The sequence below is a fragment of the Hetaerina americana genome, unplaced genomic scaffold, assembly GCF_022747635.1.
Source record: "Hetaerina americana unplaced genomic scaffold, ioHetAmer1.1.p SCAF_10, whole genome shotgun sequence".
Classification (NCBI taxonomy): domain Eukaryota; kingdom Metazoa; phylum Arthropoda; class Insecta; order Odonata; family Calopterygidae; genus Hetaerina; species Hetaerina americana.
Window position 1 is genome coordinate 5,826,832 of NW_027286070.1, and position 27,576 is coordinate 5,854,407.

General features: G+C 39.8%; 1 protein-coding gene across 1 annotated transcript in view; it reads right to left on the reverse strand.

Annotated features, from left to right (window-relative positions):
• Gpb5 (Glycoprotein hormone beta 5) overlaps positions 1 to 26,037 on the reverse strand; it is an 89,755-nt gene extending 63,718 nt beyond the window's left edge. Inside the window, exons 1-2 of the mRNA XM_071596858.1 lie at positions 25,952 to 26,037; positions 16,505 to 16,837 (exon numbers count right to left, since the gene is read on the reverse strand). Coding sequence (XP_071452959.1) covers positions 16,505 to 16,831 — 327 coding nt within the window. The 5' untranslated portion in view covers positions 16,832 to 16,837; positions 25,952 to 26,037. The remainder of the gene's footprint in view (positions 1 to 16,504; positions 16,838 to 25,951) is intronic.
• Positions 26,038 to 27,576: the final 1,539 nt, after the last annotated feature.

The following is a 27,576-nucleotide window of genomic DNA, read 5'->3' on the forward strand; positions in this document are numbered from 1 at the left end:
AATGGCAGGTCAGGAAATATTAACCACGCACAGTACTATTGCCACGACAGAGCATATGTCAGCGGAAAGAGATTTAGTCTCTTTCTGACATGCCTCTTCATCAGTACCTCAATCATGAATCTCTTTTCGAGATGGTATGCAAAAAAGTTAAGATAAAACCATAAGAAATACATTTATTTTAATAGAATTATTTTTTTCATCATCAACTCGCTCATTGATAAAGGTTTTTCTCTCTCTCCCTGTCACATGCTTGTGCTACCATTTGAATCGGACACAATATTTGTGAAACCGATTTGCCTGTGACACACAGACTCGATTCTGCAGAGGATAGCCGCAGAGGAAAGGAAGGAGGTGGTGTCTAATTGTGATCAAAGAGGTGAAATTTATCGATTCTGGATGAATGTCTAAATATAGATCCCCACAATCCCCTCACCAGTTTCCTCGAAACCTTTATGTCTCGTGTTTGGTCGGAGAGGCTACCAGTTCTCTCTCTGAGGCCAACAACATTTTTCTATCTCTCGAGAGCCGGGGAAAATATCCACAAAAAAATGAATATGGGATGTAGATGGAAATATAAAGAAAAAACTCTTTCCGTCGGTAGAATAAAAATAAACGGACGCACATCGGGCGTCTTTTTTTCTCCGGCTGTCGGCGAAATTGCGGAATGTGTGGAAGGCTGGAGGGCGATATGGTGTTTTCGAGGAGGAGACTGTTGAGGGCTCGGAGAGGGTCATGAGATGAGTGGCGAAGAGAAGCACCAGGGAACAATGGAAGGCGGGCATCATCTCCATCCAACGCGGAAGGGGGGTACATGGGATGGGGTGACGGTAACGCCAAGGGGGTGAGCTGAGTGAGGGACGGAGAGGGCTTTGCAGACTGTCAATGGGTCATTTATCATTCCAAAAGTTCCGAGAAACGCCGCGGCGCAGACGTCGCGTAGGCCTATCGGATCGCCGCAGGGATCGCGATTCTGAAGCCCCGAAATGGTTATGATAGTCGGATGGAGTGCCGGGGGGGATGTGTACATGAATAATGCAAGCGGGAGCCGAACCCCTCCCTTCCTAAATACGTATCCTCACCCCGGAACAGAGGGGGTCTCCGTATCCTCCTAGCGAGGAAGTGTCGGATGAGCAGGCAGTGGGAGCCTCTTCAACACCCCGGACCCCCGAAAGGAAGAAATACGACCCCCTCACCTCAATCGCCCTCCGATTATCATACACACGCGAAGGCGCATGCGTGAGAATGGAGACGGAGGAAGGCCCGTACCGGGACGAAGGCAGAATTCCCTCCCAGTTCGGTTAACACGGTGCAACACGGGTTTGGGTAACCTCCCCCCCCCCCCCCAAGGTTGAAGATCAGGATCTTTTTGGCGTACAACGTCTCGCATTTTGGTACATACAGAGCGGGATATCACGTCGGTGTTAATGGTATCAAACCCTGCCTAGGGTTATTAACGTTTATTCGAAGTGCCCGAGCCACTATCGACGTAAGCAGTGAATGATGCAGCGTTTGTAAGTAAAGAAATGTTTCTAAACAGTAAAGGAAGGTAGCATCGAAAAAAATTATGAAAATTTCCAAACCTGGAGCCCCATCATATTCAAAAACGATTTTTCAACTCTTGCTCCCTAAAACATTAAATATCTTATGCAATACTCATCTGATATATGCTAAAAAACAATTAATCTTCCAGAATCTCTGATGATTCCTAAAAAGGTTCAAGATCACCACGAGTTGAAGAGGAATAAATCTAAATTCCAAGGAATATTTCAAGTTTTTAAACTTTCATATTGAGAAGAGTTTGAGAACCATTTAAATATTTCATCTTGCCGATTCACGATTTCAAGACTGATTGCCGCGCCAAAGCAAGGAAACTACCGAAGCAGGATGGAGGGAGGGGAAAAGAGGGAGGGGGGGTCACCCACGACGGAGGCCGAGTGAATGCCGAAAGAGGGTCATTAGAGCCGCCGAACATTTCATACCTATTACAAACAAATAAACCTAATTTTTCGGAAGTTTTTATAATTTTATTTTTACGTCCCTCGATAATTTAAATATTTGTGTGTGGAAACCTTCATTGAAACACTCCACAGGATTCTTATTGGATATCTACTCTCCTCTAGTTATTTATATAACCAATTTTTACGGGGACGAGGTTGAGACTTCATAGTGCCTTCTACCATCTGACTTACCCCTAAACATTATATTACAAAGTTTCAAGTGGAGTAAAACCCATCTCAGTGGAAATCGAATTCGTGATTCCCACCTGAATTGACAGGCGTAGCAATACGTTAACCCACTGCCACCGGGGTGACCCAATAGCCAAGCTAGAAAGTATTTATAATTTTTAAAGAGGGGAAATGGAATTGATTAAATATACATATATGTACCTATATCTCCGATCGATAGTTTTTCTTACAGAATTAAACAGCCACGTCACCACTGTCATTACGAGAAAATATCGTCCGATAAGATTAACAGCACTCACAGAGCACCTATTTGACATTATTTTAATTATCCTTTATATACCTGACCAACTAAAAGTTTGTAGCACTTTAATGTAAATAAGCGTTTAATTTTATAAGTGAATTTGAAATTATACTTATATTCGATGGATTCGGCTTAAAATTCTTTCCCGATTTCGTCCTTTAACGTTGCCTGAGTAAGGTTGACTATAATGAAGGTTATGTCTGCTGCACGCCGGCCAAAATGTTCGCTCTTAGGTTTTCTATTTTTCTAGGACAGTTGCTATTGACGAGTGTCAATAGAGGTTTGTAATGCCGTATTAATCTTTTTCCTACATATATCAAGTAAACATTTGACTTCAAATTCATTCTAATTCTTTTTGAATGAGTTTCTTGCAACTTGAGAATAACATAACTGGACCATAACGATAGTCGTGTCCGTGCTTTGAAAACGATTGCTTTTATACGAAAGGTCTCTATCTGTAACGCTGGTTTTTGCTTTTGGTATTTTAACTCCCCAATGTTTCCAGTATTACCTATGACCATACGACGAAAATGAAAAGAATATTCATTGTAACATCTATCTATAGGCATTTAGAGCATTCTAAATTTCCTGGCACAACTATCACCGATATATTCTTACAGCTTACCCCCTTTCCCAGCACGCACAACGCTCCCATCCTCCGAACTAATTCTTCCTCTAATATTCAAAATTCCTCAATATCTACAAACGGATTTATCACCCAGTCTGGAATCTTTAACAAACAAAGATCCTCAAATTATATCATTTCCCTGCAATTGTAAATTTATTTCAATGAAATTTGCAAATAATTCATACAAAAATAAAACGTCACTCCTTATATCTTGAAGGTTGTCGCTGGGAAAAGCATCTTTCTCCTCAAAAACTGCACGACCGTGTCAAAAAGATTATAGAAGCACCTTTTAAAATTGTCTTTTGATAGCCAACGATCTTTCGTGTACTGTAGCAAACGTTTGAAATCCTCGTCGTTCTAATCACACAACTCTGGAAAGAATCGAACGTTATGAGCATGGGCTTGACTTTGTTAACCGCTATAATTGCAATGCTTAAGGATTTGTGAAGGCGATCACTTAGTATTTTAGCCACTAGATATTGCCAGTGAATGACACAATGAATAGCAAGAACATTTTATACATATTTTTTCAAGTATTCAATGCAATAATGGTGGCGACCATTCATTGACGGAGCTCCGTCTGTCGCTACAACAAGTATGTTAGAAAGTGGAATTTTTTCGTACCTGAAAAACTGCTCTACGATACGAAATATTGACTCCACTTTAGTGTCATTTTCTAATTGCCTTGCAAACAACAACTTTTGAGATAGATTTCAATCTTTAACAAAGCGTACGTAAGCTAGAAGCGCAGATTTATTACCTGTTAAAGTTGACTCGTCAAACTGTAATGCAAATTCTGTTGTTCTCAAGATGCTGCACAATATATATTCTACATTTTCAGCCATTTCATCTTTTCTACGTTGAACTAAAGTGTTACGCAAGGGAATAATTTTCATTATATCACATGGTTGCTTATGCAGATAGTACTTAGGACTTCACTTACTGCTGGTTAGATGAAAGTTCCTCACCAATTGTATGTGGCTTTCCAGATTTGGCAAATTAATAATGACATCATGTATGATGCATGCAAACTATCAGTGATATCAATGCACAAATTTCAAAGTGTAAAAATCATTCACCATGACCGGGATTCGATATGTTTTGAAGCATTATACAACATACTTGACAGCATTGGACGACTTTGCAATCCTACACGAGGTGACTGAAAAAATTTTAGTCTTTTCTGTCTTGTCAGGATGCGCCTTCCTATAATGATCAATTAGCCTGGAAGGTTCCATCGCCTTATTTTAAAACACCCTTTGACATAGTAAGCACATAGATACGTGCTCGTTTATTGGTGATTCTATAAATCCGTTCTTAAGATAATCCACAGTTTACTGCATTTCTTCTTTGATGAGTAATTTCTTGCCATTCTGTTTCTACAAAAAGGTTTAGATATTAAATTTTGTTAAAATTAAATGTAATATATATTAACTTAATAGAATAATAGAATACGTGTATAATTTAATGAAACCAAGAGGATTTATACTTTAAGTGGCCGCTTTTTTAAAATAAAATTACTAATTACCATATGAAGAACATTAAAACACAATATTTATGTGCTTGCGGCATAATTTCAAACATAAACTAGCAACCTGGAAATATGTAATTTTTCTGCATATCTGGGGTAAAACAGGATTTACATACACGTTATTTTGTTCTTGAACGGTAGTAGTTTCACTTCGGGTGAACCGAAAATGTTAATACAGGTAATTTATTTTTTATAAATAATATACATTTAATAAAGAAAGGAATACATTAATCACGCGAGCAAATTTGATAATGGTGCGTAGGGAGTTTGTGCCGCAGGTATGCACATGCATGTTTGCCGTCTCTCATAGAGAAATCAAACACTCGGCTGCGAAGTAAGTTACTTTCGAATTCCATTTAAAATACTGGTCTAGTCATTTGAGGATGAAATAGTACTAATTTGGCTCCTATTCTCTTGTTATGATCATATTAGTCCATGCAATTCCCTAAATTGTATTCATAAGAAAGGCAGTTCAAGGGATTGTTGCGGTGAAATTGGCTTTCGATTCAATCACCTACTTCCATATTCCGGAAACAATGTAAACTTAAAGAAAGAAGATTAAAAATGGAAACAAAAGGAAGGTTACCGAGCCTTCGCAAATGCTGTGTCAGAACCCTACGAATATAAGATTAGAGAGATAGACCGCAAGACTGACAGGTTTAAATGGTTATTTTTTCCAAGAACAATAAGAGACCAGAATGCCTGTAATCGATATCCCCCACTAGTCGGCTCGACATAATAAGTATTAACCTACAAGGTAGGGACTGCGCATGGTTATACTAGCATATTTATATATTTTCTGCAGGTTCCCCCCACCTTTCCCCATCCATTTGAAAAACCCTAACCCCCTCATCCCTTACCCTTTCCTCCTGGTACTGCACCCCTTGCCACACACCTTTTTGGTGACTCGCAGGGTATTGATTTAGATGTAGATGCGGAGACCCTCTGGCGTCCACCCGCCGCATCCTTGCTTCTGTTTGCGCCCATAGACTAGAGAACTGCCCCGCGGGGGGTAGTAGCGCCCACTTTGGGAACCACTGGTGTAGACTGTTGAAGTGAAATAGTACATATTTGGCTGTGAATTAGAAAGTGGTGCAGATTACAGCAAACTTTTAAGATTATAAAAATAAAAGAGCTCACGCTTCAATGCTCAAACCATTCAGACTTAGCTTGCTACTTTTCTTGAAATGGGATGGTGATGATAGAAGCAGAAGATAGGTACGCATTAATATCATTGTTGGACGGTTATCGTTTAGATAAATATCACTCCATGTTAAAAAATTAAGCCCGAATATCGTAAGCCTTTATGTCACAACATTTGAGACTTCCCCCAGACTCACCTACGACCACGCAAAAGTATTCATACATTGATCATTAGCACTAGTAGCTTTGGGTGCGTTCGAAGAGATTCATCTTTGCTCCGGGGTATCCCATCGATGGAGGCCGAGTTGACTTGGACCCAGGGCCATCAATGGATGCAAAGTGAGTCGCACTCCTCTACGAGAGAGACGCGTCCCCTGGGGGAGGGGGGGGGGAAGTAGCAATACCGCTCTCCCCTCCACCACCTCTTTCTTGCCCAGTAGCCGCAAGGCATGATTGGAGAGAACTTATCAATGTAGTAATTCTCTCGCAGTAAGGGAATACGACGATACGGCACGCCCACGTTAAAAATTGGGCCGCACACTTAATGACCTGTAATGACCGTTGGCCATGCAGGTGCACGAGTCTCATTTTTCCTCAGCCACTTCCAATAATAATCATTCGGCCGACTCACATTTTTTCTCCTGGAACACGAGTGACTGCGGCCCGATTCAAAGTTTTACATCCACCCACTCCACAGCAGTGCGCGGTCTGTTTACGTCATAACGCCAAACGCTCTCAATCAAAAAAACCATGGCCATTCACTGCTTCCAAGTTTACGAGTTGTGATGGTGGGTATTATATGTATATGGATGATGATGAAGTACTCACGAGAGCAATATATTTGGACGCCACAATAGATCACAAAATAAAATTGATAAAACGTAAAATACACTAACATTTTACATTGTTTAAGCTCAGAGATGGCCGAAAGATAAAAAAATCTAAAATGTGAGAGACCTTTTATGAGATATCTATTTTATTGTGTGTTCTATTATGCCGTCCAAATGCTTTATATAGATGATTTAGAAGTACTCAAGAGAATTTCATATCACGGGCTGCACACTAGAACACAAATATATACATAGGAAAGGTGTAAAAGGACACTCTTATTTGAGAAACCTACGACAATATTCAGGTCAAACTATTGTCTCACCAGAAGAAGTCCTGCAAGAACGTCGAAAACTCGAACTTTCTTAATAGTGAGTGTCCTTTAATGGGTTTTATATTTATATTTTTGTGCCCCATATATTACTTGAAGGAAATTCTCACGGATATAAGTAATAATTTAAACGGAGAAGCGAGATAGCACTAGTGAAAAAAAACCCGAGGAGCATGTATAAAAATGAAGCTCACCGTATTCCGAAGGTTTCGTATTTCCCCAGAGGACGATGGTTTAGCAACCGAAAATTCGGAATACGTGTGAGTTTCATTTGTATATTTTTCTCCTTGTCTTTGTTCAGTAGTGCTATCTCGCTTCTCCGTTGAGATTTAATGTGTATGTATATATATATATATATATATATATATATATATATATATATATATATATATATATATAACATAAATATAAATTATATATACTTTATTACTATATATCTATACTTATATACTATTATATCATATATACAGGTATATTCTCCCCACCCACATTTCAAAAGCCTCCAATCTACTTATATCATTCAGCTTCAATGACCACGTTTTCGCGCCGTACATAAACACGCCCCGTACCAAAGTTTGGAAGTCTTTTCTTAACATCCTAACTCAACGTCCTTCTCATCAATTCGCTCTTTCTCAAGTGCAATTCTTCACCTTACGTCCCTACTACCTTGACCATGTTGGTCTAAAGCACTTCTGAGATACGTAAGTTGTTGTACCTGCTCTATTTTTCCCTTCCTGTTTTAATGTTCAGCTAAACCTTTTTCTTTTTGGAAAATCGTATAACCTTTTTTTATTTATATTGATTCTCATCCCGTATCTATTGCACTGAATTTTCAATTCACTCAGCAATGCTGGAAACCCTTTGGCTGACTGGCAAATTAGAGCTTGGTCATCAGTAAACTTAATTGATTTCACAAATTCCCCTTCAACTTTCATTCCTACCTCCAGTTCTTCCCATGCCTCGTTAAACATTTCCTCCATGTATACATTGAATAGCAGCGGTAATAATGGGCACTCCTGCCTTACGCCTCTTCCAACCACAGCTCATCATTCCTGACTCTTCATTCCCCACTCGCACCTGAGAAGTCTGAGACATGTATAGGTTGTGGAATAGCCTCCTATCCCTCCAATCTATTCCTATTTCCTGCAATATACTAATTAGTTTTTCCCAATTCACTCTATCAAACGTTTTTTCGAAATCTACGAAACAGGCAAATACGTCCTGATTATATTCTATAGACCTCTCGATTAGTGATCTCATTATTGCAATAGCATCACGCGTGTCTTTTCCCTTCCTAAACCCAAATTGATCATCCCCCAAGTAATTTTTTGCCTTGCTCTCCATCCTATTGTTGATGATACTGACAACCGCTTTAGCTGCAAGGGAAATCAAACGTATTGTTCTATAGCCCTCACGTGATGTAGTCTTTATCTTTTCAGACTAGGAACTAATATTGATCTCACCAATTCTTCCCACCAGATTCCTTTCTCATAGATACTACGAATCAGTCCATATGGACTCCAGCCTCCAACATTTTTCTTAACCTTTTAGTATACTTCCACAGGAATATTTTCTACCCCCACAGCCTTATTTGATTTAATCTCCCTTGAGGTTCTTTTTATCTCATCGTGGAGTGTGCCTGGACCTAAGCTATCTTCCTGTACGTCGTGTTCTCTTTCTATGTCTAACCTTGTTAGCCTAAATTCTTTAGCATTCAGTTCTTCCATATATTTCTTACATTTCTCTTAGATCTTTTCTGTTTCAACTATTATCTTATCTGACTCATCACTGTTAACGCTGGTCTTCCCTTCTTACTTCCCGATAGTGATTTAACCTTGCTGTATGGCGCCCCAATTTTACCCTTCTTCTGCAAACATTCCATATCCTCGCACTGCGTCTTCCACCATGCTTCTTTTGCTTTATTTGTTGCCCGCCTCAATTTAATACTTAGCTCTTTGTACTTCCTTCTGTGTATCTCTGTGTTTACGCTCTTCCATTTTATTCTCTCATTTATCTTTTTAATCATTTCATCCGTAATCCATGGTTTCCTTATCCATTTCCCTCTAACGGTTCCTATTGTTTCATTTGCGGCTTTTGATATCCCTTTTTTGATGTGTTCCCACTTTTCTTCGATAGTATTCAGCTCTTTACCGTAATCCATGATGTTCTCTACAACCTACTGAAACTTCTTCCTTGTCGATCCAGTTAATGCTTCCACATTCTATTTCCTAACTTGCCGCCCCAGCTTTATCTTTTTGAAACGGACGGTACATTTCATAACAACTAATTTGTGGTCAGAGTCCGCATCCGCTCCCCGGAAGCTGTGTGAATTTATCACACTGTTCCTAAACCTGTGTCTAATCAGAATATAATCTAACTGATACCTCCCTGAATCACCTGGTATTTTCTATGCGTGCCTACGCCTTTTGTTGTGTCTAAACCAAGTGTTGGTGATGACTAACCCCTGCCTCCTACAGAACTCTACTGCTTTCTCTCCGCGGTCATTTCTCGTACCTAAACCGTAGTCCCCCACCTCATTACCATCTCTATTTCGCCTACCGTCGCACGTCAATCCCCCATCACTATCTAATGTTTCCCTACACAAACACACGCGATTATGCCCTCAGATAGTATATCCTATCGACCTCTTCTTCCTTATGGTTGCTCAGTGTCATATATACCTAAACCATGACTAAGTTCGTTGATTCTCTATTTATCTCTGCTAGTTGCATTCTATCCATTGCTTGTTCTATGTTGATTACGCTTCTTCGTACCTCTTAATTGAATATTATGGCAACCCCTCGTTGGCTCTCGTCCCCGCCGCTGTGTATTATTCTATAATTATCACTCCTGTAATCCCCGCTATCCTTCCATCTCACCTCGTATAGACCTAAAATATCTATACTTCCCCTTTCCATCTCTCGCTGAATATTCTCTAATATTCTTTTCGTCAACATTGTCCTAATATTCCAATTTCCTTTTCCCATGAGCTGCAAGGAGGTATGAGAAAATGAAAAACTGACAGAAATAGGATAGTTTGAAGAGCTACAGAAATCCCTTCCTCGCATTGATAACTCACGTATTCGTGTTTGTAGAGTAGAGCCGGGATAATTAATTGTCAGTCTAATTTAGTTACTTGGTAAAAACCTCGAAGGGGCACATTACAGCCATCTATTTACATTTTCTAAGAACATTGTTTGTTCTCCTAAATAATCAAAATGTAGAATTTAAGGAGCCGCTTTTGTATCGGGAAATGCATTGTCAATGCATGGAAGAAAGGATTTACTTCAGTGTCATACCATTCTTGGACTGCCTTTTCTTTTTACCGACTCTTTCACCCCTAGCGGGCAATACCTCGCCCCCCGCCCGCGCTCGGCGTGTAATTATGCACAGCCTTCCTCTCACCATCAGTATCTCCGCGGGAATTCAATATATGTTATTGTGTGAAGGCCTCTATCGGGCGTTTATCATCTTCCTGTTTGTTCAGTTATGTCGTAAGTAAAGCCGTGACTTCCATTGATTGGGAATCGTCGCCGACCGAAGCATGAACTTGACGTAGGGTCACATTTATATGAGTAAGAACAACACCTCTTGTATCGCAAAAGAAGTTTGTGATCATCAAACTCAAGTTACGTAATTGCTCAATGTTTAAAAGCAAACTTCTAATTTCTTTGAAAATCGAGTAATTTCTTGTCAAATTATTCGAAAAAGGTTTAGGATCCTTCTCATCAATCAGCAGGAAAAAAATAGATGGGATGTATTTCGTTCTAACTTTCTTCTAAACCATTTATGATATTCTTTTTATCCAATAATACACTTACATTATCAGCGGATATTCCTAATTTACCTTTTCTACTTTACCTAAGACAAAAGTTCACCATACACACGTTTTAAGCCTGATTACATTCACAAATCTTTCGATCGACATTTATACGTCTTTATTCTCTTTGTCTGTTCAAGAACAATTCACAAAATGTGAAAAAAATGTAATGTATCATCTAATATTATAATGACTTATTTAATATCATAGCCCACGATAATAAATACGAGTTACTTTGTACTCGTAGTTACTTTGTTTGTTCTGTTCAAAAATTCGACTAAAATGGCTTGCAAGAATTCATCAAATGCTCACCCAAAGGATTTTGACTAGTTAGGACGACTTTATGTCATCTTAAAATATCGTCATGAGTATCATATTTAGTAAACTTGTACAGAAGTGGACCCATGAGCGAAAATAAAATCGAATTTTCCTATGAAGTTCCGCGAAAGCCAACTCTTTTATGCTATCTCCTTTTCAAATGGAATTAACTCAATCAATATAAGAGTCGAGAGTGAGAGAGAGCTACACTGTGTGTTTTGAAATTAGGAGGAAAAACAGAAGTAAAAGAGCAACTAGAGTAGAAAGACAGCACTACGGGAATAAGGTAAAGAGACATATCCGAGTGCTTCATTTCCATCAGATAAATTTTGTTCCTTCCGATGTGTCAGCATAAATTAAAACGATACGGGCGTATACAGTTCGGAACTTTTAAATCATAAGAAGTACCAAAAAAATTAAAATACCACGGACTAATTTCATGTCACAACATAACATTCGTTGCACCTGTTCGCCAGAAAAAGAAGATCAGCAAATTTCGAGAGTTTCATTTGCAATCACGTTTCATGCCGCCACTTTTCCGTGCGCGGAAGTGTTTTTCTGGCTGGAAAATTTCAAAGGTCTAACCACTATGTGCCAGTTGCGCTACTTGAAGCTTCATTAATTTAGTTGAATACCTGAAGAATGCGTAACAGCAATCCCAGATGATTTTGTTTCATCAGGTGTGCAATGAACACGATTACGGCATCGCAGGTTAAAACGTTTTGTCAATTCTTCTGAAGATGCGCCTATTTCCACGCGCCGTGCGATGCTGAGGGCGGGCGCCGTAAATCGCAGATAATCTAATCTCGAAATTCTCCGCTATCATTCGCTACCCTCGCACCTTTGTTCCACCCCAACCATCCCCCCCTCCCTCTCGCCCCAATGACGTCATTGGAACGCCAAACAACGCGCATAATGCCCCCCCCCGCCTCACCTCACATCACATCCTGCCATTCTGATTCGTTCCCTCCAGCGGAAAAGATGGAACTATTCGGGTTGACGATCACCAGTTTAATACAACACATGTATGTATATCATTTTCCTTAAAGAGAGAAAACTAATGTCTACGTGCCTCTAAAGCATCGCAAAATCAGTCTTCCTTTCATGAGGCCATTATATCTACTTCAGGGAATATGTGGACGAGCTTACAAACGATTAGAATTTATTTGAAGAGTGTTGGGGAAATGTGGATGAAAAGGTTAAATATACGTATTGTCTTTCGCTGGTTAGGCCTAATTTAGAATATGCTGTTAGTACATGGAATCTTCATGAAATTAGATTGATTGCCGAATTGGATCGCGTGCAGCGTAGAAGAGCTACATTTGTAAAACGTTGTTATGATAAACTGAGAAGTGCTTGTCTGAGTAGCGTTGGAGAGCAGTGTTTAAATCAAAGTTGTCAGAGGATCTATGTTAGAAGTCACTCACGGAGCGAAGGTTAAATTACAGCCTGAAGCTCTTGCATAAAATGGAAAGACGTTTCTTTAGCAATGATGTTAAAAATGTATCATTACTCCCATATTACTTCGCTAGGTGAGATCATGTTAATAAAATTAGAGCGAGAGAGTAGAACAGATGGATTTAAGACGTCATTTTTTCCACGAACGATAAGGAATCATAATAGCATTGTCCGACCGCGGTAGGAAGGAAAGGGTCAAGGGCAGTCATTTGTGCAATCACCACCTGCCACACACCCTAGCGGTGGCTTGCAGGGTACTAAATAAACTAACTAAACTCCTTTTGCTTCCGTTTACCGTACAATAATGATACATTCTCATCAGCGCAAACATGTTACTCGGAAAATATTTCGAATATCCACTTAACATTAATTCCCGGGCTCGCTTAACTTTTTACCATCATACCGCCCAAAATGACAGCTAAAATATCAAATATTAAATGGTGTCGCATGATGAAACTATTTGTGGTGTGAAAACAGTAAACCGTTTGCAGTTTCACGGCATGAACCACTCCCTGTATGAGACCAGTTCATAAATAGCATCATCTTCCGCTACATGTATTACGTGTCTTTCAACTTGAGAAAAATATTGATACTGCGAGGCCCCATCTTCCTCCTTACCCCTTTCTCCAAATATTTCATTCTAAAGACGAATAGCTAATCTTGGAAGAGGAAATAGCGTGCCAGAACATCAAATATAAAATGCGTCTCCCTATATGTAACAGTGAATCCTCCCCGTCTTGATACTGTATCTGTGATTTTAATTAATATCTGTATCTATATCTGTAATTTTAATTAATTCTTCCTTTCAATTGGACAAGTTTTTACCTGAAACTCAATGGGTGACTTGTTTACTTAAGTAAAACTAAGGTATGAAATACCATATATTTTTTTATTTATTTATGTACCCTGCAAAACACCGCTAGGGTGTGTGGCAGGGGGTGAATACTCACGAACGCACATATAAGCGGAGATTACATTGATTAGGAGAAAAAAATAATGTGTCAACCAGACTTCGATGGAAATTGCTTTTTAAAGATATCCACCGTTAAGTCATCTTTTCTCTATCAACACTTATATCATACACATAAATAAAAATAAAAGTAGTGCCATACATATAATTTTTTCTTGCTGGTTTTCCATCTTAAAAGCAATTTGCCTGTAAACCTACGAAATACAGCCTACGAACCTGTAGAGGTCACATTCCTGGTAAATTCACGAAAAATATGAGTTCTTAACCAGTCGCTCTTCCCATAGGATAAAAACTTATCTAGAATTTAAATAATAAAAGTAATTCGTTATTAAATAGAGTATTTCAAAGCAGGTTACCTCTTTTGGCGTGATAATCCGAACAATTTAGATATTCATGAACCTTTGAGTGTAAAAATTGAGCATTCGTCTAAACTAGCTTAGCTGTCACGCTTGTGATGTCTTGATTCAAATTTTGACGCAACACAATGCGTCTGCTTTCCCTCTGCTGTTAATGAGTGCAGAATTATCCCACAATGGTTGCCGTTGGCTGAACGTCAAATGTGTACTCTCCTGTCGCGAAACCTAAGTGCGAACGCCAGCAAAAAACCAATGGTCGTGATCGTGGGACACAGCGGACTGCCCTCAGCTGAAGATTATGCTCTGAAATTGCCAAAAATAAACAAAGAGTGTCCAATTAAATCAAATATAGAAGGTCTAATGAAAAATGTCAACTAAACTACACGAGAATATACTGCAATTAAACCACGACATTTTTTCCAATTCATCTAATAAGAAATAGGACATCCAAATAAAGCCATGGCATCCTCTTTATTCTAACAAGCCCGAGCTCAATCGTAGGGGTAAGGACTCGTAAAGAAACAGGCATCTCCATTTATTGAAGGGAAGAAAAGCTTTGGTTTTTAAATCCATCTTCCAATGGATAACGGAAAATCAAGTTCAAACTCTCCGAAAATATGACCAACGTGGCCACATTGTGCCTCTCCATAGTGGTATGGTTCAGATACAAATTAAACATCAATGGAATAGAAATCAATGACAAACTTACCACCGTTTAATAATGTCAAGGTAATGCCATGGCCAACGGCTGACAATCTCAATAGTTTCCATTGCAAGTAACGGATCTTACTCATTTGAATTTTTCTTCCAGACTAAAAAACTGACTGCGAGTTTGGTTTTATCCCAGCTAAGGAGTCCTGCTACAAACCCTTTATCCCCCCAGGACTGCTTCACTTCCTGCTTTCTGGCTTTTGGTAATCCTCTCTTCTTACATCCCACATCACCTTCTATAAATTCTATCCCCCTACCCTGTATACGTCTGTATATAGACAAATGCCACGATATAGAAGAGACAAGGAACGCCAACAGAAGCAGAGAAACAAAATAAACTCACAGGGAAATTTCCGGGTGTGAACCGTCTTCTGGGCCAAGTAGCGTATCACCTTCGCGTTCACGGAAAGACAGCAGTTTGCAAGTGTTCAAAAGCCCAACCTGCGGTCGGCCTACCCACGATCGGTTATGTTCGGTATGTAATGAAGGGTTGGTGAGAATGAAAAATAAGACGGAAGAATATTCGATGGCTGGAATAATGAATGAATGTCATTCATTGGGGCATTGGTGCATTGGTGCATTGGTGCATAGATTGTGGGATTAAAGGCTGAGGTGACGACAAGTGTTCGTGAATGCGGGATTGATGTAATATGATCAAACTAAGAGGAGAAAATGAATAAAATACATACTCTTCTTGTGGCTGGCGTCTTAAGATGCCAACCACATGCGTTGCGACGTCTACGGATGCTACGTTGGCGGATAGGGGGTGAGTAATTAATAGGGTGAAGCTCTCAATGAGTTTCTCTTTGTGCGTGTGAGCGCGAGTGAGGAATGGGAGAATTGAGAGGAACCCCTGCTTGAGGAGTGTAATCCCCACGCAAAATGCGGGCTTTGTCTCCTATGCGCCGCAGGAGAGCATCGCACTGGATATACGAGTCAAGGGGCATGGATTTGTGTTCTTTGGACTGTACGGAATGATGTTGAGGCGAATATTTGGCATTTTTTATATGACCATATCGTCATTTTCTAGAGGAGGAGGGAGTTAATGAGAGGGACATTGAGTAAGGATATTAAGAAAAGACTCGTTAAAACGTTGATATGGAGCGTAGCTATGTACGGCTCGGAAACGTGGTCATTGAAGCAGGAGGATATATATATATATATATATATATATATATATATATATATATATATATATATATATATAATTTATTATTATTAGGTAATCTACCGGTTAATGTTAAAGCAGGTTTTTGGATGGAAACAGCTACTAAATAAATATTTTGTGATTCCTAACAAAATACATAATCCAGTATCCTACTCTACATCAGGTCCCTCTTCATCTCTGAGTGCTTTCTTCCTCCCTTCATCCCGTCCAACATCCCTATCCTGTCCTTCCCTTTCCTCGTTTGCCTAACATTCTCCCCTCTATTACAGTCTTCAACATCCCACTGCCGGTCAATACCCCCTTCATCCACTTTCCCTGCCCCCATAGGATTTCTATATACATATATATATTTATATATATATATTGTTTTTATATACATATATAATTTAAACGGAGAAGCGAGATAGCGCTAGCCAACAAAAACACAGAGAAAAAACATAAAAATGAAATTCACACGTATTCAAAATTTTCGGTGGCCAAACCACCTTGCTGAGGTTGGTGGGACAATTGAGTTCCTTCTTTCCCCAGAGAAAGGTGATTAGGCCTCCGAAAATTTTGAATACGTCTGAGTTACGTTTATACACACACACACACACACACACACACACACACACATATATATATATATATATATATATATATATATATATATATATATATACACACACACACACATACATATATGTATATATGTATACATGCATAATTTTATATGCATATATATTTACGGAAGAGGGGGTGGGGTGGCGGGGTACCTCGTTGGAGTCGCATCGGCCCCAGCAGGACATGACGCTGATGTAGTCCCAGCACTTGCGCCCCGCGCTGTCCGTCTTGGAGACGCGGTAGCTGTATATGCGGCGGTGACACTGGAGGGTGGTGGCGGGGTCGACTGCCTTGAGGATGGAGGATGGTGCGTCGAGGGGCTCGGCGGAGGCGGCGGGGAATAGGTCGACGCCCCTGGACGACCAGCCGGAGGAGGAAGCGAGGAGGAGCAGGAGGAGAGCCGCGAGGGGCGGCAGGGGCGTGGCCGGCGCCGCCAACACCCGCGACAGCAGTGCATACCGGCGGCTTGAGGACGCCATCACAGCCTGCGGAAATACCAGGAGAAGGCCTTTAGAGAGGCAGACACAAATGGTCTCCACACAACTCTCCTTTTCATGACCTTAGATATGGACTGCATTCAATAATTGACGGTAATTTATGGATCGTATCGGGTCATCACTCGTGTCTATTGCAAAAATTCCTATTTATCGTATTCCTGTGAAATCTTAGAATCGCTTCAAAATCACCACCCTTTGCATGCCTTTCTTGAGTTAGTATTTTCTTAGAAATTTCATGCATGATGATTTTCAATTAAACGGATTGTGGACTTTCTCCACTGAAAAATAAAAGAAGCTGGCAAAGATGGGGTATCTATCTAGATCACATTCACTAAGGTTAATACGAGGGTTATAATTTATATTTTGAGCCAAATAATGAAAGGACTGTAATTTATTGTTGAAAATGGCTTTATTTTTTTGATAATCAATACAATTTTGCATGCGCTCGAACCAATTTTCGTCAATCGTACCTCAATCACTCCGATTGAGGTACCTCCAAAACATGGTTTTTGAATGGATCAACGGCTTCTACGGAAGCCGAAAAACGTTAGCCACGTAATGTTTTCTTGATAAACGGGAATAAAAAAGTCATTAGGTGCTAAATCAGGGCTGTACGGAGGATAACCCATCAATTCGACGTTTTGGCCAGTCAAATAGGTAGTTGTGTCAGCGGATCTGTGAGAGGTTGCATTGTCATGATGAAGAATGGTCCTTCGTTCCCGCTTCTTTTTCCGTATTTCACCAAGCTCTTCTGGCAAATACATGCTCGTGTACCATTCGGAATTTACAGTTCTAAGTTTCTCTAACGGTACGGTTGCCACATGTCCATTTATTCCGAAGAAACAGGCGATCATTTGCTTCGATGTGCTTTGTGCACGAGTCTTTTTTGTCGGATTTGGCTCGTCATGGAAGACCCATACCCGTCTTGGAAGACCCATAAGATTGGTGTTTTGTTTCGGACTTTCGGACGAAAGGATAGATCCAAGATTTATCACCTGTGTAGTTTTTATACACAGCTTTTGAGAAACGACGATAGTATTTGTTGAGCATTTCTTAGCACCAATTGACACGAGCATCTTTTTGAGCTTTTTTCAAACTATGCGGGATCCAACGCGAACAAATTTTTTCCACTATTAAAGGTTTATGGAATATCTTATTCCTGAATGTCATACTATTCTCCTAAATTCACACGAAAAGTCACATGACGATTTTTCTTCACTAGTTCTTGCACACTATCAATGTTTTCGGCCCCAAAACTGATTTTGAATGACCTTCGGGACTTTCGTGGCTGAGTAAATGGCGGCCATGATGGATATTCCTATACCAGCGTTTCACAGTGGGAAAGGATGGGGCTTTATCGCCAAAAGTGGAAGTAAGTTGATCGACGTTGCGCTCCTGTCTCGATAATCCGCGTCCCAAGTCGTAAAAAATTATTGCACGAAAGTTTTTATGAGTTAACTCCATTTTTCACTCCAGTTAACTCCAGCAATATTTTCGAGTCACCGTATACAACACAAATATTATCGAACGAAAAAATATTCTGAAGAAAGTTAACTTTAAAAGAGTCTAACTTTCAAATGGAAACATCAGATAGCGCCTAAAGAACTGCGTTGTCAAGGCTCAAAATATAAATAGTAACCCTCGCATTAGCTCTAAATATTCAGGTTTTGTGTTAAAACTCTTCTCTATAAAAGATGATAAATGGTGAACCAAATCGGAAAATTTAATCCTTTTTCTGTAAAATACTTGAATTCATGGGCCTATAACTAATGCTTTCATATTTAAGTGATTAAAATAAAATCAGAAAAAACAAATATTCTTGCAGGTATTACTAAAAATTGTCCTTTAGTAGTCCTTCAGTCTAAAATAGCTACCATTATTGCACTAGACAACGTCACACACTGAACTGAGGCAGTATCGACTATATTCCCTATAAATAAGCATATTATGTCCAAATTTTAATTTAGTTCCATAAAATAAATAAAAAAGTCAAGTGCTAAATGTCGGGTTGTTCAAGCTGTTGTTGCTCATTACTTTATTTGCTATTATTCGGTTTGCTATTTTTATGCTTTAAAGAGTCATGCGAATTTATTATCAATTATTATAAAAGAACTAAAATTATGCGCAAACATGGCCTACACTTTTGGTTCAGAATTTCACTGATAATCACCTCGAGATCTGTGTCAACTAATCTGCTTTCTCATTGTATCCGCAGGAAAACGACACTATAAACCAGGATGCTAAAATATTATCTCAAAAAATATCCTTCCGTGACTCCACCTATTATGGTTAGACTTGGCTCAGGATTTTTAAAATTTCAAACAGGATAGTTTCTATAATTTTTTCAAGGGTAAGTTTTCAATATTTTCTGAGTTTTTCACCATGATCTAACTCTTATGATATTCTACTCAGGTGAAGATAACACACGTTTACAAATTCCAGGTTATTTTCAAATGGGAGGAGTTCATTGACGAAACTATCCATGGACGAATGCGATCATTTGCTTTTTTCCCCTCCACTGTACACACGTATAGTAGTAGTTTTAGGGATGGTGACCGAAGGCTAAGGTCACTTACGCCATTTGGGATGGATGGGAAAGGAAGAAGAAGGAAAACCATGCGTCAGAATTAGCCTACTCTTATCGAAAGGTGCCAAAGGGCCCGTCAAAGTTTCAAGTCCCATTCGACGGACGTCGTACTCCTCACTGAAAGTGCTCTCCACAAAGCAGCTTATGTAGGGATAAGGATGCCACTGAAAAATATCTGTCGTCTCCAGGATTCGAACCCGGACCCTCTCGGTAGGAAGTCAGTACGTTACCCACCGCACCACCCCAATCCCTCCCCCCCACTGCTCATATATTATACTATAACTCCCTCCTATATATATATAGAAAATATATATATACATATATTTATATATATATATATATAGAAAAAAAATATATATATATATTTATAAAGAAATATTTTGCACTTGTGATATGCTCGATTCCGCCTCTCCTGTTTTCGTCTTTTATATGTGTGTGTATATATATGTATGTATATATATAACATATAATTATGTATATATATACATATATATATACATAATTATATATAACCATAAATACAGTAATCAACCCGAGGGTTGGTTTGGTAGGTGATGGTGGAGTTCACCCAATACTAAGCCCGACGGCGTGTGAAATTCACACATCCGGGTAGAGGGGCCAGTTCCTTTCCCTGTGCCGGCTATGGCAGTCACAATATAGGTTGATAGAATCTGAGGGTGACAAGCGGTATCACCCCAAACCGAACTCTTCAATCCCGAGAAGCATATCCACGGGATTACTGCACCACGGACTTTGGAAATTATTTTATAAGTTATTGTTGTATATTATTTTAAAAAGCACTGAAATCGTAGCCACCAAATTAAAAATTTGAAATCAATACATTTATGATACAAATAAATCATTCTAGATTAAAGAAAGAACCTTGACAATATTTAAACCTCAAACGATGGCAAAGTCAACAGGAGATAGGAGTAGTAAGAAGCAGTTCGGCACACTCGTCTCAAAATTAAGGTTATCCAAACGAACAGAGGGGCAAATTAAGTATTCAAGTGAGCATAAAAAGAAAACGCGCCTATTTTTTTAGTGGCTTAGTCCTTAACTTAATACGTGTCAAATGTTTGGTTTCCTGCGCAGGAGCACATGAATTTGAGATTTAATTGTGCACGTAGAAACCATTTCGATACCCCAGAGAATCCTGATTGAACAAAAAATTTCACTTATTTATGAGAAATTCTATCTTAGGCGCCAATTAAAAGATAAAGATTATATTCACGAATTAAAACATAAAATAAATAAAAAACTTTCAAGTTTTAGAAGAAGAACAAAGCGAGGAAATATTTTAGAGACGCATTACAAATATTGGCAAGCAAAATGAGAACGAGAAGTTGAGAGAGAGAGAGAGAGAGATTGACTGTCAACACAGCAATGCAATCAAGGCACCCATTTTTTCTCGGACATTCAATGCCCACTACTGTGGGAAATGCCAATTAATACAATGTAAACCTTACAAAAGTGAAATGATCAAAATAATAACGGGATGTCCTAATGGCTGGTGGCCAAATATTCCCTGTGACACACACCCTCGTGGCGACTTGTAGGATTATAGATAAGGACGAGGCATGCGTAGCCCACTAAGCGCCTCTTCTCTTTCAGTGATTAGAATACCCTTGTACTTGCGCACGCGTTCTCCGCTTAAATACCGCCGGAAAAGCTCTTTTTGACACCTGAGAGTTCATCTCCGACGCTAGAACGCCAACATGTGTATCGTAGAACTGTCAAGAGCGTGCGTCACAGGAAATCCCCTTATCCAAATACCTTTAAGGTAAAGTGATATCTTCATCGTTTTTCCGCAAGCAAATAAACCGTAACGTCGCTGTGGCTGCATCACAGGAGGCATTTAGTAGAAGCGCAGCTGAGCGGCGAATCCAAGTGTGATCCGGGCCTTCTTCCGGCACCAATTCAATCCTCCCCAAAGGAGCGATGCATCAAAGATCTACATACAATTGCTGAGTCACGCTTCCATTTTACGACAAATACTTATCCGTCTGCAGAGGGATTTGTATCTACTGCATTGACTACACTCTGGGGCATTGCAAATAGAAAACTGGTTACCGCTTTCTGTTGAATCAATGAAATATTGTACTTTTCAAGCAAAAATATATGACGTAATTCTCGGAAAAACATTCATCCGCGTTCCAATATATCCGCCGCGGCACATCCAACCGAGAAGAGGGGTTGTAATTCCAGCTTTAACACAATTTTCTCTTTTAAATGTGATTTATTTCCTAGGTGGCGAATTCACAACGGATGATAATGATTTATTTATCAGTTTTAAGAAAAAAAGAGTCTGTGAGAGAATAAAACCATGTCATTATCTAGTACCCCTTCAGGGTGGGCAAATAGTTATATTAATTACGGCTCAGCCATTAGTAGGCATTTCAACCACCCGAGTGCTTTTAACCGGAAATAATGACTTGGCCTACCCTTCACGGTCGGGTCGTGACTTGCATTTACTTCAAAGAATTTAGATACCAATACTTACACCGTAATCAATAACTGGTATAGTTAAATTATAAAATAATCATTATATCAACCATAAAAAACAAACCGCAAATAAATCATTTTGAAAATTAAGCCAAAAGTAATTATTGGCATTAAAAGATAACAAAAATATGAAACCATTAGCTGGCTGGGTTAGAAAATGACCAAGGGTTGACGGTATCTTGCTGAAAAAATTGGGGGAAAAAATAGCTTTAGTGGGAAAGGTGTTCCCATTGTTCTACTGGGCAAGAATGGATTTCCAGCCTTTGACTTGCTTGGTGCCACGTAAACTTAATTTTTAGAGATATGATTAAATATCGCTCATTCCCTCGGAAATATTATTAATAAATAATATCACGTCTCTCCGGAAACTTTGAATTATTCATGCAAAATTAATAAGCTCATGATAAAATGCTAAAATAATATAAAAGAGAGGGAAGAAATGTTTTTTGACAGTGGGAGAATGATCACTTTAATTTTTATTAGCTTGGAGAAAAATCTGAATAAAAATGCATAAATGTAACAATAATAAATAAATAAAACAATATAATTTATTTAGAATTGAACTATTTAAAAATAAATTTAAAACTATAAGAATATTCGTCAGATTTTTGGGGGAAAAGTCAAATAGTACTCAATATTCAAAATATATGTAAGAACGATTCTAATGATTCGAGGCTCATCACACCAAATTCTGAAATAATCCACTCGCGGTTAAATAATATATCATTCCAAATTGTGTTGGGAGATGATTAGGTATGTTAAGTTTGCAGATGAAGAAGTAATAGTTTACCAGATGTTGAAGAAATTGTAGCTGTTACCGAGGATTTTACAGGAGCAATACGAGATGAATGGTATAGGGATTAACACCAGAAAACATAAGTAAAGATATTCTCGAGATGTACGACAGCTAAATTATACATCATGAGGAAGTAAACAAGAGCAGGCGGATCAGTTCATGCAAAAGGACAGTCAGTGTTTTATAGGCAAAGGATTGCTGTAGTGGAAATATTAGGAGCAATATTGCATCAATCAAAGGAACATTTGTAAGGAAAAGAGAATTGATGTCGTGTCCACTAATTACTTTTTTAAGAAAAGAACAGCAAAGACTAATATGGGGAGCAAGGCATCATGAAGATACCGGACTTTTAAGGCAAAAGCATGTACATGCTGGGGCAGAAAGAAAGACAAAAAGCCGAGGCTTTTACTAGGGCTGGTGAAGATAAAAAGTTACTGTGGGATGTATTGCAATGCAGCAATGTGTCGAAGGCTGCGATTGAGGAAGAAACGTCGAGTAAGCGGGGTTGAGGAAGGAATAAAGTAGGTTTTACACAGCAGAAAGGAGGTCTTTAGTTATCATATTTAGAAATAAAGAAAAAATGTAGCGCATATAATGGGGAATTTTCATCTATACTTAGAGGAGAATAATCGTTATATACGGTCAAAACCCTACCCTTGAATAGGAAACACGACTCAAAATTCCTGAATGCACATATATCACGCACGCACACCACCATATTGTGCACGCGTAAATATATACCACAACGTCCATTATATATATATATATATATATATATATATATATATATATATATATACAAGGATATAAATGTCCAATGAGTGGGTAGAACATTGGACTATTTACCGGAAGGTCCAGGTTCAATTTCTGGTCGAAACCTCTTAGCAGTCATAGCTTCATCCGATCTGTGTGCTTTTTTGAGTACCAGATCTTGCTAGGAAGCCATAGACGGCACAGAAAAACGAACTAACCCCTCTACCATGACGTATGAATTTCACTCAGTATTAGGTGAGCTCTACCCTCACCTATCAAACCAACCTTCGGGTTTATAGCTGTGATTTCATAAAATAACCCTGAAAATTACAAGTAGCTGGCGGCTTTATTTTTTGTGCTCTAAGGTTTTATATTTGCACACCTGTGCCACTAACCTATTTATTATACCTGATAATATGTTTTCAGTGTGTGTTCATGTCCGTCTCTCATATATATATATATATATATATATATATATATATATATATATATATATATATATATAATACAGAAACACAAAAAAAGAACACTCACACGTATTTTCTTGATATTTCGACGGAAACAATCCGTCTTCCTCTGAAGATATAGAAGTAATGACTCATGTAATGTGTATTGTACTATTCGGCACTTCCGTGTTACGTCTACGAAAGCATATATATATATATATATATATATATATATATATATATATATATATATATATATATATATATATATATATATATATACACTTACATATATATATATATATATATATATATATGTATATGTATATATACACGTGTGAAATTCACACAGGGTATGGGGGTGAGTTCCTTTACCTCTGCCGGTTATAGTTTCTCAGGGAGACGCGGAACCCGATCAATCACACAGCTTGGTCGGTACTGAGGGTGCCCAAAGAAGCTTACCCGGAGAATCGAACCCGGGCCCTCCGGTCAGTAGTCAAAATTCTACTCTCTACACCTTAACAACCACTACCCGCCATATCCTTCAGATTTGCCTATGGAACGATTTACCCTGGACTACTGCGTACTACAATATTATATATATATATATATATATATATATATATATATATTTATTTATTTATATATATATATATATATATTTATTTATTTATATATATATATATACATATTTTCGGATTACACATATATTTATACTTATATTTATTGGAAATAAATGACGCAAATATTTATGTTTATTCGCCAAACATAATGTTAGCCTTGGATTAATTTTCGTAATTTTTTATTTGTTAAGTTTTTTTAATTTTTAAGTACACGTGTTGTATACTTTTCGTATTTACCATAAAGGTAATTTTGAATTGGACATAAAAAATTACAAAACACTAGAATGGAAATCAACAATGAATCACCTATATTACATTTACACCTTAAATTAAAATTCACATTTAGAAATTATATGTTTATATATGAAAACGCTGGATTAATTTCTCCAATGAATAAAAATAAATTATTTTCTGTAATTTACGTACAGGTGGGCTGGCTGACGTCTAATATTATTTTAAATGAGATTTTATTAACTCAATTGCTTGGATGTGTAATTTTCCAGAGTTATTATTTTTTTTATTAATCACTTTGTTTTTATTTATTTTTTATTTTTATTTGCCACTTTGACGACGGAAAGCTGTCACGCTAACCTCGTGCGACGCGGATAGCATTGCTTTAATACGTGATCGTCCATCAAGAAGTTTCTCTGTACCAGGAATATACCGAGGACGACAAAAAAATCAACAGTTAGACTATTGCCCCATGCAAATGCAGACGTGCCTCTCCCGTAAAACCTTTCGGTGACTGCACATATTTATGGAACACTGGAGGTAGCGTGAAACAAATGAGGGAGACTAACCCTAGAAAGAGAAGGAAAATGAACTTCCAAGCACTCAACAATGGTGCCGTTCCATTTCGCGGCTAGTCGTATTCTCCGCCCTCACGAAACCTGTCAAAGGACAACTGGTAGTGGTAGAGGGGAGGCGACCGAGAGCTGAGGTAATTTGCGCCATTACGGATGCACAGGAAAGGATGAAGGTTGGAGAGAAACCCGGTGTCGGCATTAGCCTACTCTTAACGAAAGGCGCCAAGGGGTCCGCAGCCTAACGTCCCATCCGACAGACGGCGTACTCACTCAAAGTGCCAGCCACAAAGTACATCAAATAGGGATCGCGATACCACTAAAAAATTTCCGCCACCTCCGGGATTCGAACCCGGACCCTCAGGGTGGGACGAGCAACTGTCTCGATGCAGAGGAAGAGTAGGCAAGTTACTCAAAGTGCCCCCCACAAAGCACCTCAAGTTGGGATCGAGATACCACTAAAAAATATTCAACACCGCCGGTATTTGAACCCGGGCCCGCAGGTTGAGAAGCCAGTACGTCCGTCAAATAGAAAGCCGTCAACTACTCGGGGACATGACCTCTGACAAGTCTTTAGGTGTGTACTTACGCGTTCAGTTCCAAAGTGGTTACGCGTTCGGCGTGGTGCCTCGGTCGGGTTCGTCCTCCACTCTGTCCACCAGCGCCGTCGTTCAAGTCACCGCCTCCCCAGAACGAAGCAGAGTGCGTGATGACAGAGGCGCCCACCCTTCGATCCTCGGACTCCGCGCGCGGGAGAACAGTTGACGACGGCCAGGCGCTCCGTCCCAGCTGCCGTCTTTAAGAGGACTCCCAACCCCCCCCTCTCCCCCCCACTCCTCTCTGTCCGATCCTCCCTCTCTCCCTTCCTCAGCCCCTCCCCTCGAGTGTAGGTGTCCCACCCTCTCCTCCCGCTAACACCCCCTCCCCCTCCGCCCTCCCCCCCGCCCTGCACCGCCCTCCCCACCGCCCGCCCGCCCTAACACTCCTCTCGGAGCACCCACGCACTCCCCTGCCTATGAATTGTACAGTAAATGTGTTATCGGTCTACGTGGTATGCATTGCACCATGCGGTAACGTGCCCTCAACTGTCCCCTGTGTGCGAGGGATGAGCACATGAGTTCAACCACAACCACGGCGGAGAGCCTGTGGATTGGGCTCGCGAGAAACAAATTCCTTCTCCAGGCGCGTCACGCTATAGTGAAGGGGTAAGGACGAGGGGATGAGACAGGGGTAGTTTTGGGATGCGGTAGGGCGAGTGTGAAGGGAGGGATGAATTCACTTTTCACTCACACCCTCTCGAAATAGAAGAGGAGTTACGTCACAACCGCCTCCCCCCACTCGACTCCCTCCCTCCCCCCCATCCGGCACCCCCTTCTCCAAAGAATTGATGGAGAGTTTTGAGGGCCGCGCGATTCTCTCTCTCTCTCTCTTCCTCCCTCTCTCCCTCGAGACCAGCTCGCCCACGCACTGAGCTCTGCACTGAGTCTACGCCGGCGAGAGGAGGGAGCGACGCAACGGACGGCGAGAGGGGCGGGTCTGCCCCCTCCGCCCCCGGTGGGACGTCGCCCCCGCCCTCTCTCCCCATTGGTTGCCACAGGGCGCCGGCTCGCATGACTCGCCCTGGCTTACACGGTGGCCGATGGCGCCCCCACCTTTCAGCGCATTAACCCACCCCCCCGTGCCACCCGCATTCTACATCCAGTCCACCCCCACGAGCTCCCCTCTTTTATTTCCCCCTCTCCTACTAATGTTCTCTCGTTTTCTCCCTTACCCACTCCCCCTCGCATAACCCACCACTGAGGGGAAAGTGGAATAGGGCCAGTTGCACCCTGGGATGGGAAGTTGAATGACGATGACGCAGGGATGGAGGGAGAGAATGTGGAGGCTTAAGTGATCATTGGTTCCAAACCTATTTTTGAGCCCGGCGCTAAATTTACCCTGAAAAGTAAGTCAAAGTTCGCTCCACTAAAATAAAAACGTCTCTACGAAATTAATTGAAAATAAACCGTCTTAAATACTCCTGAATTAGGGTTATTTCATGTGGCTCCATTGTTAATACAAGTGATTTCTGTAATATTTTTGAATATACAGTATAAAAAACAATTTATGCATATAAAGGCAGATTAAAGATATTTTATGAATGAATTTTGTACATACGAGCATTTTTCATCTTTTAAAAGAGAAGCCTGATTCGAACAGTCTATTTCTTCCTCA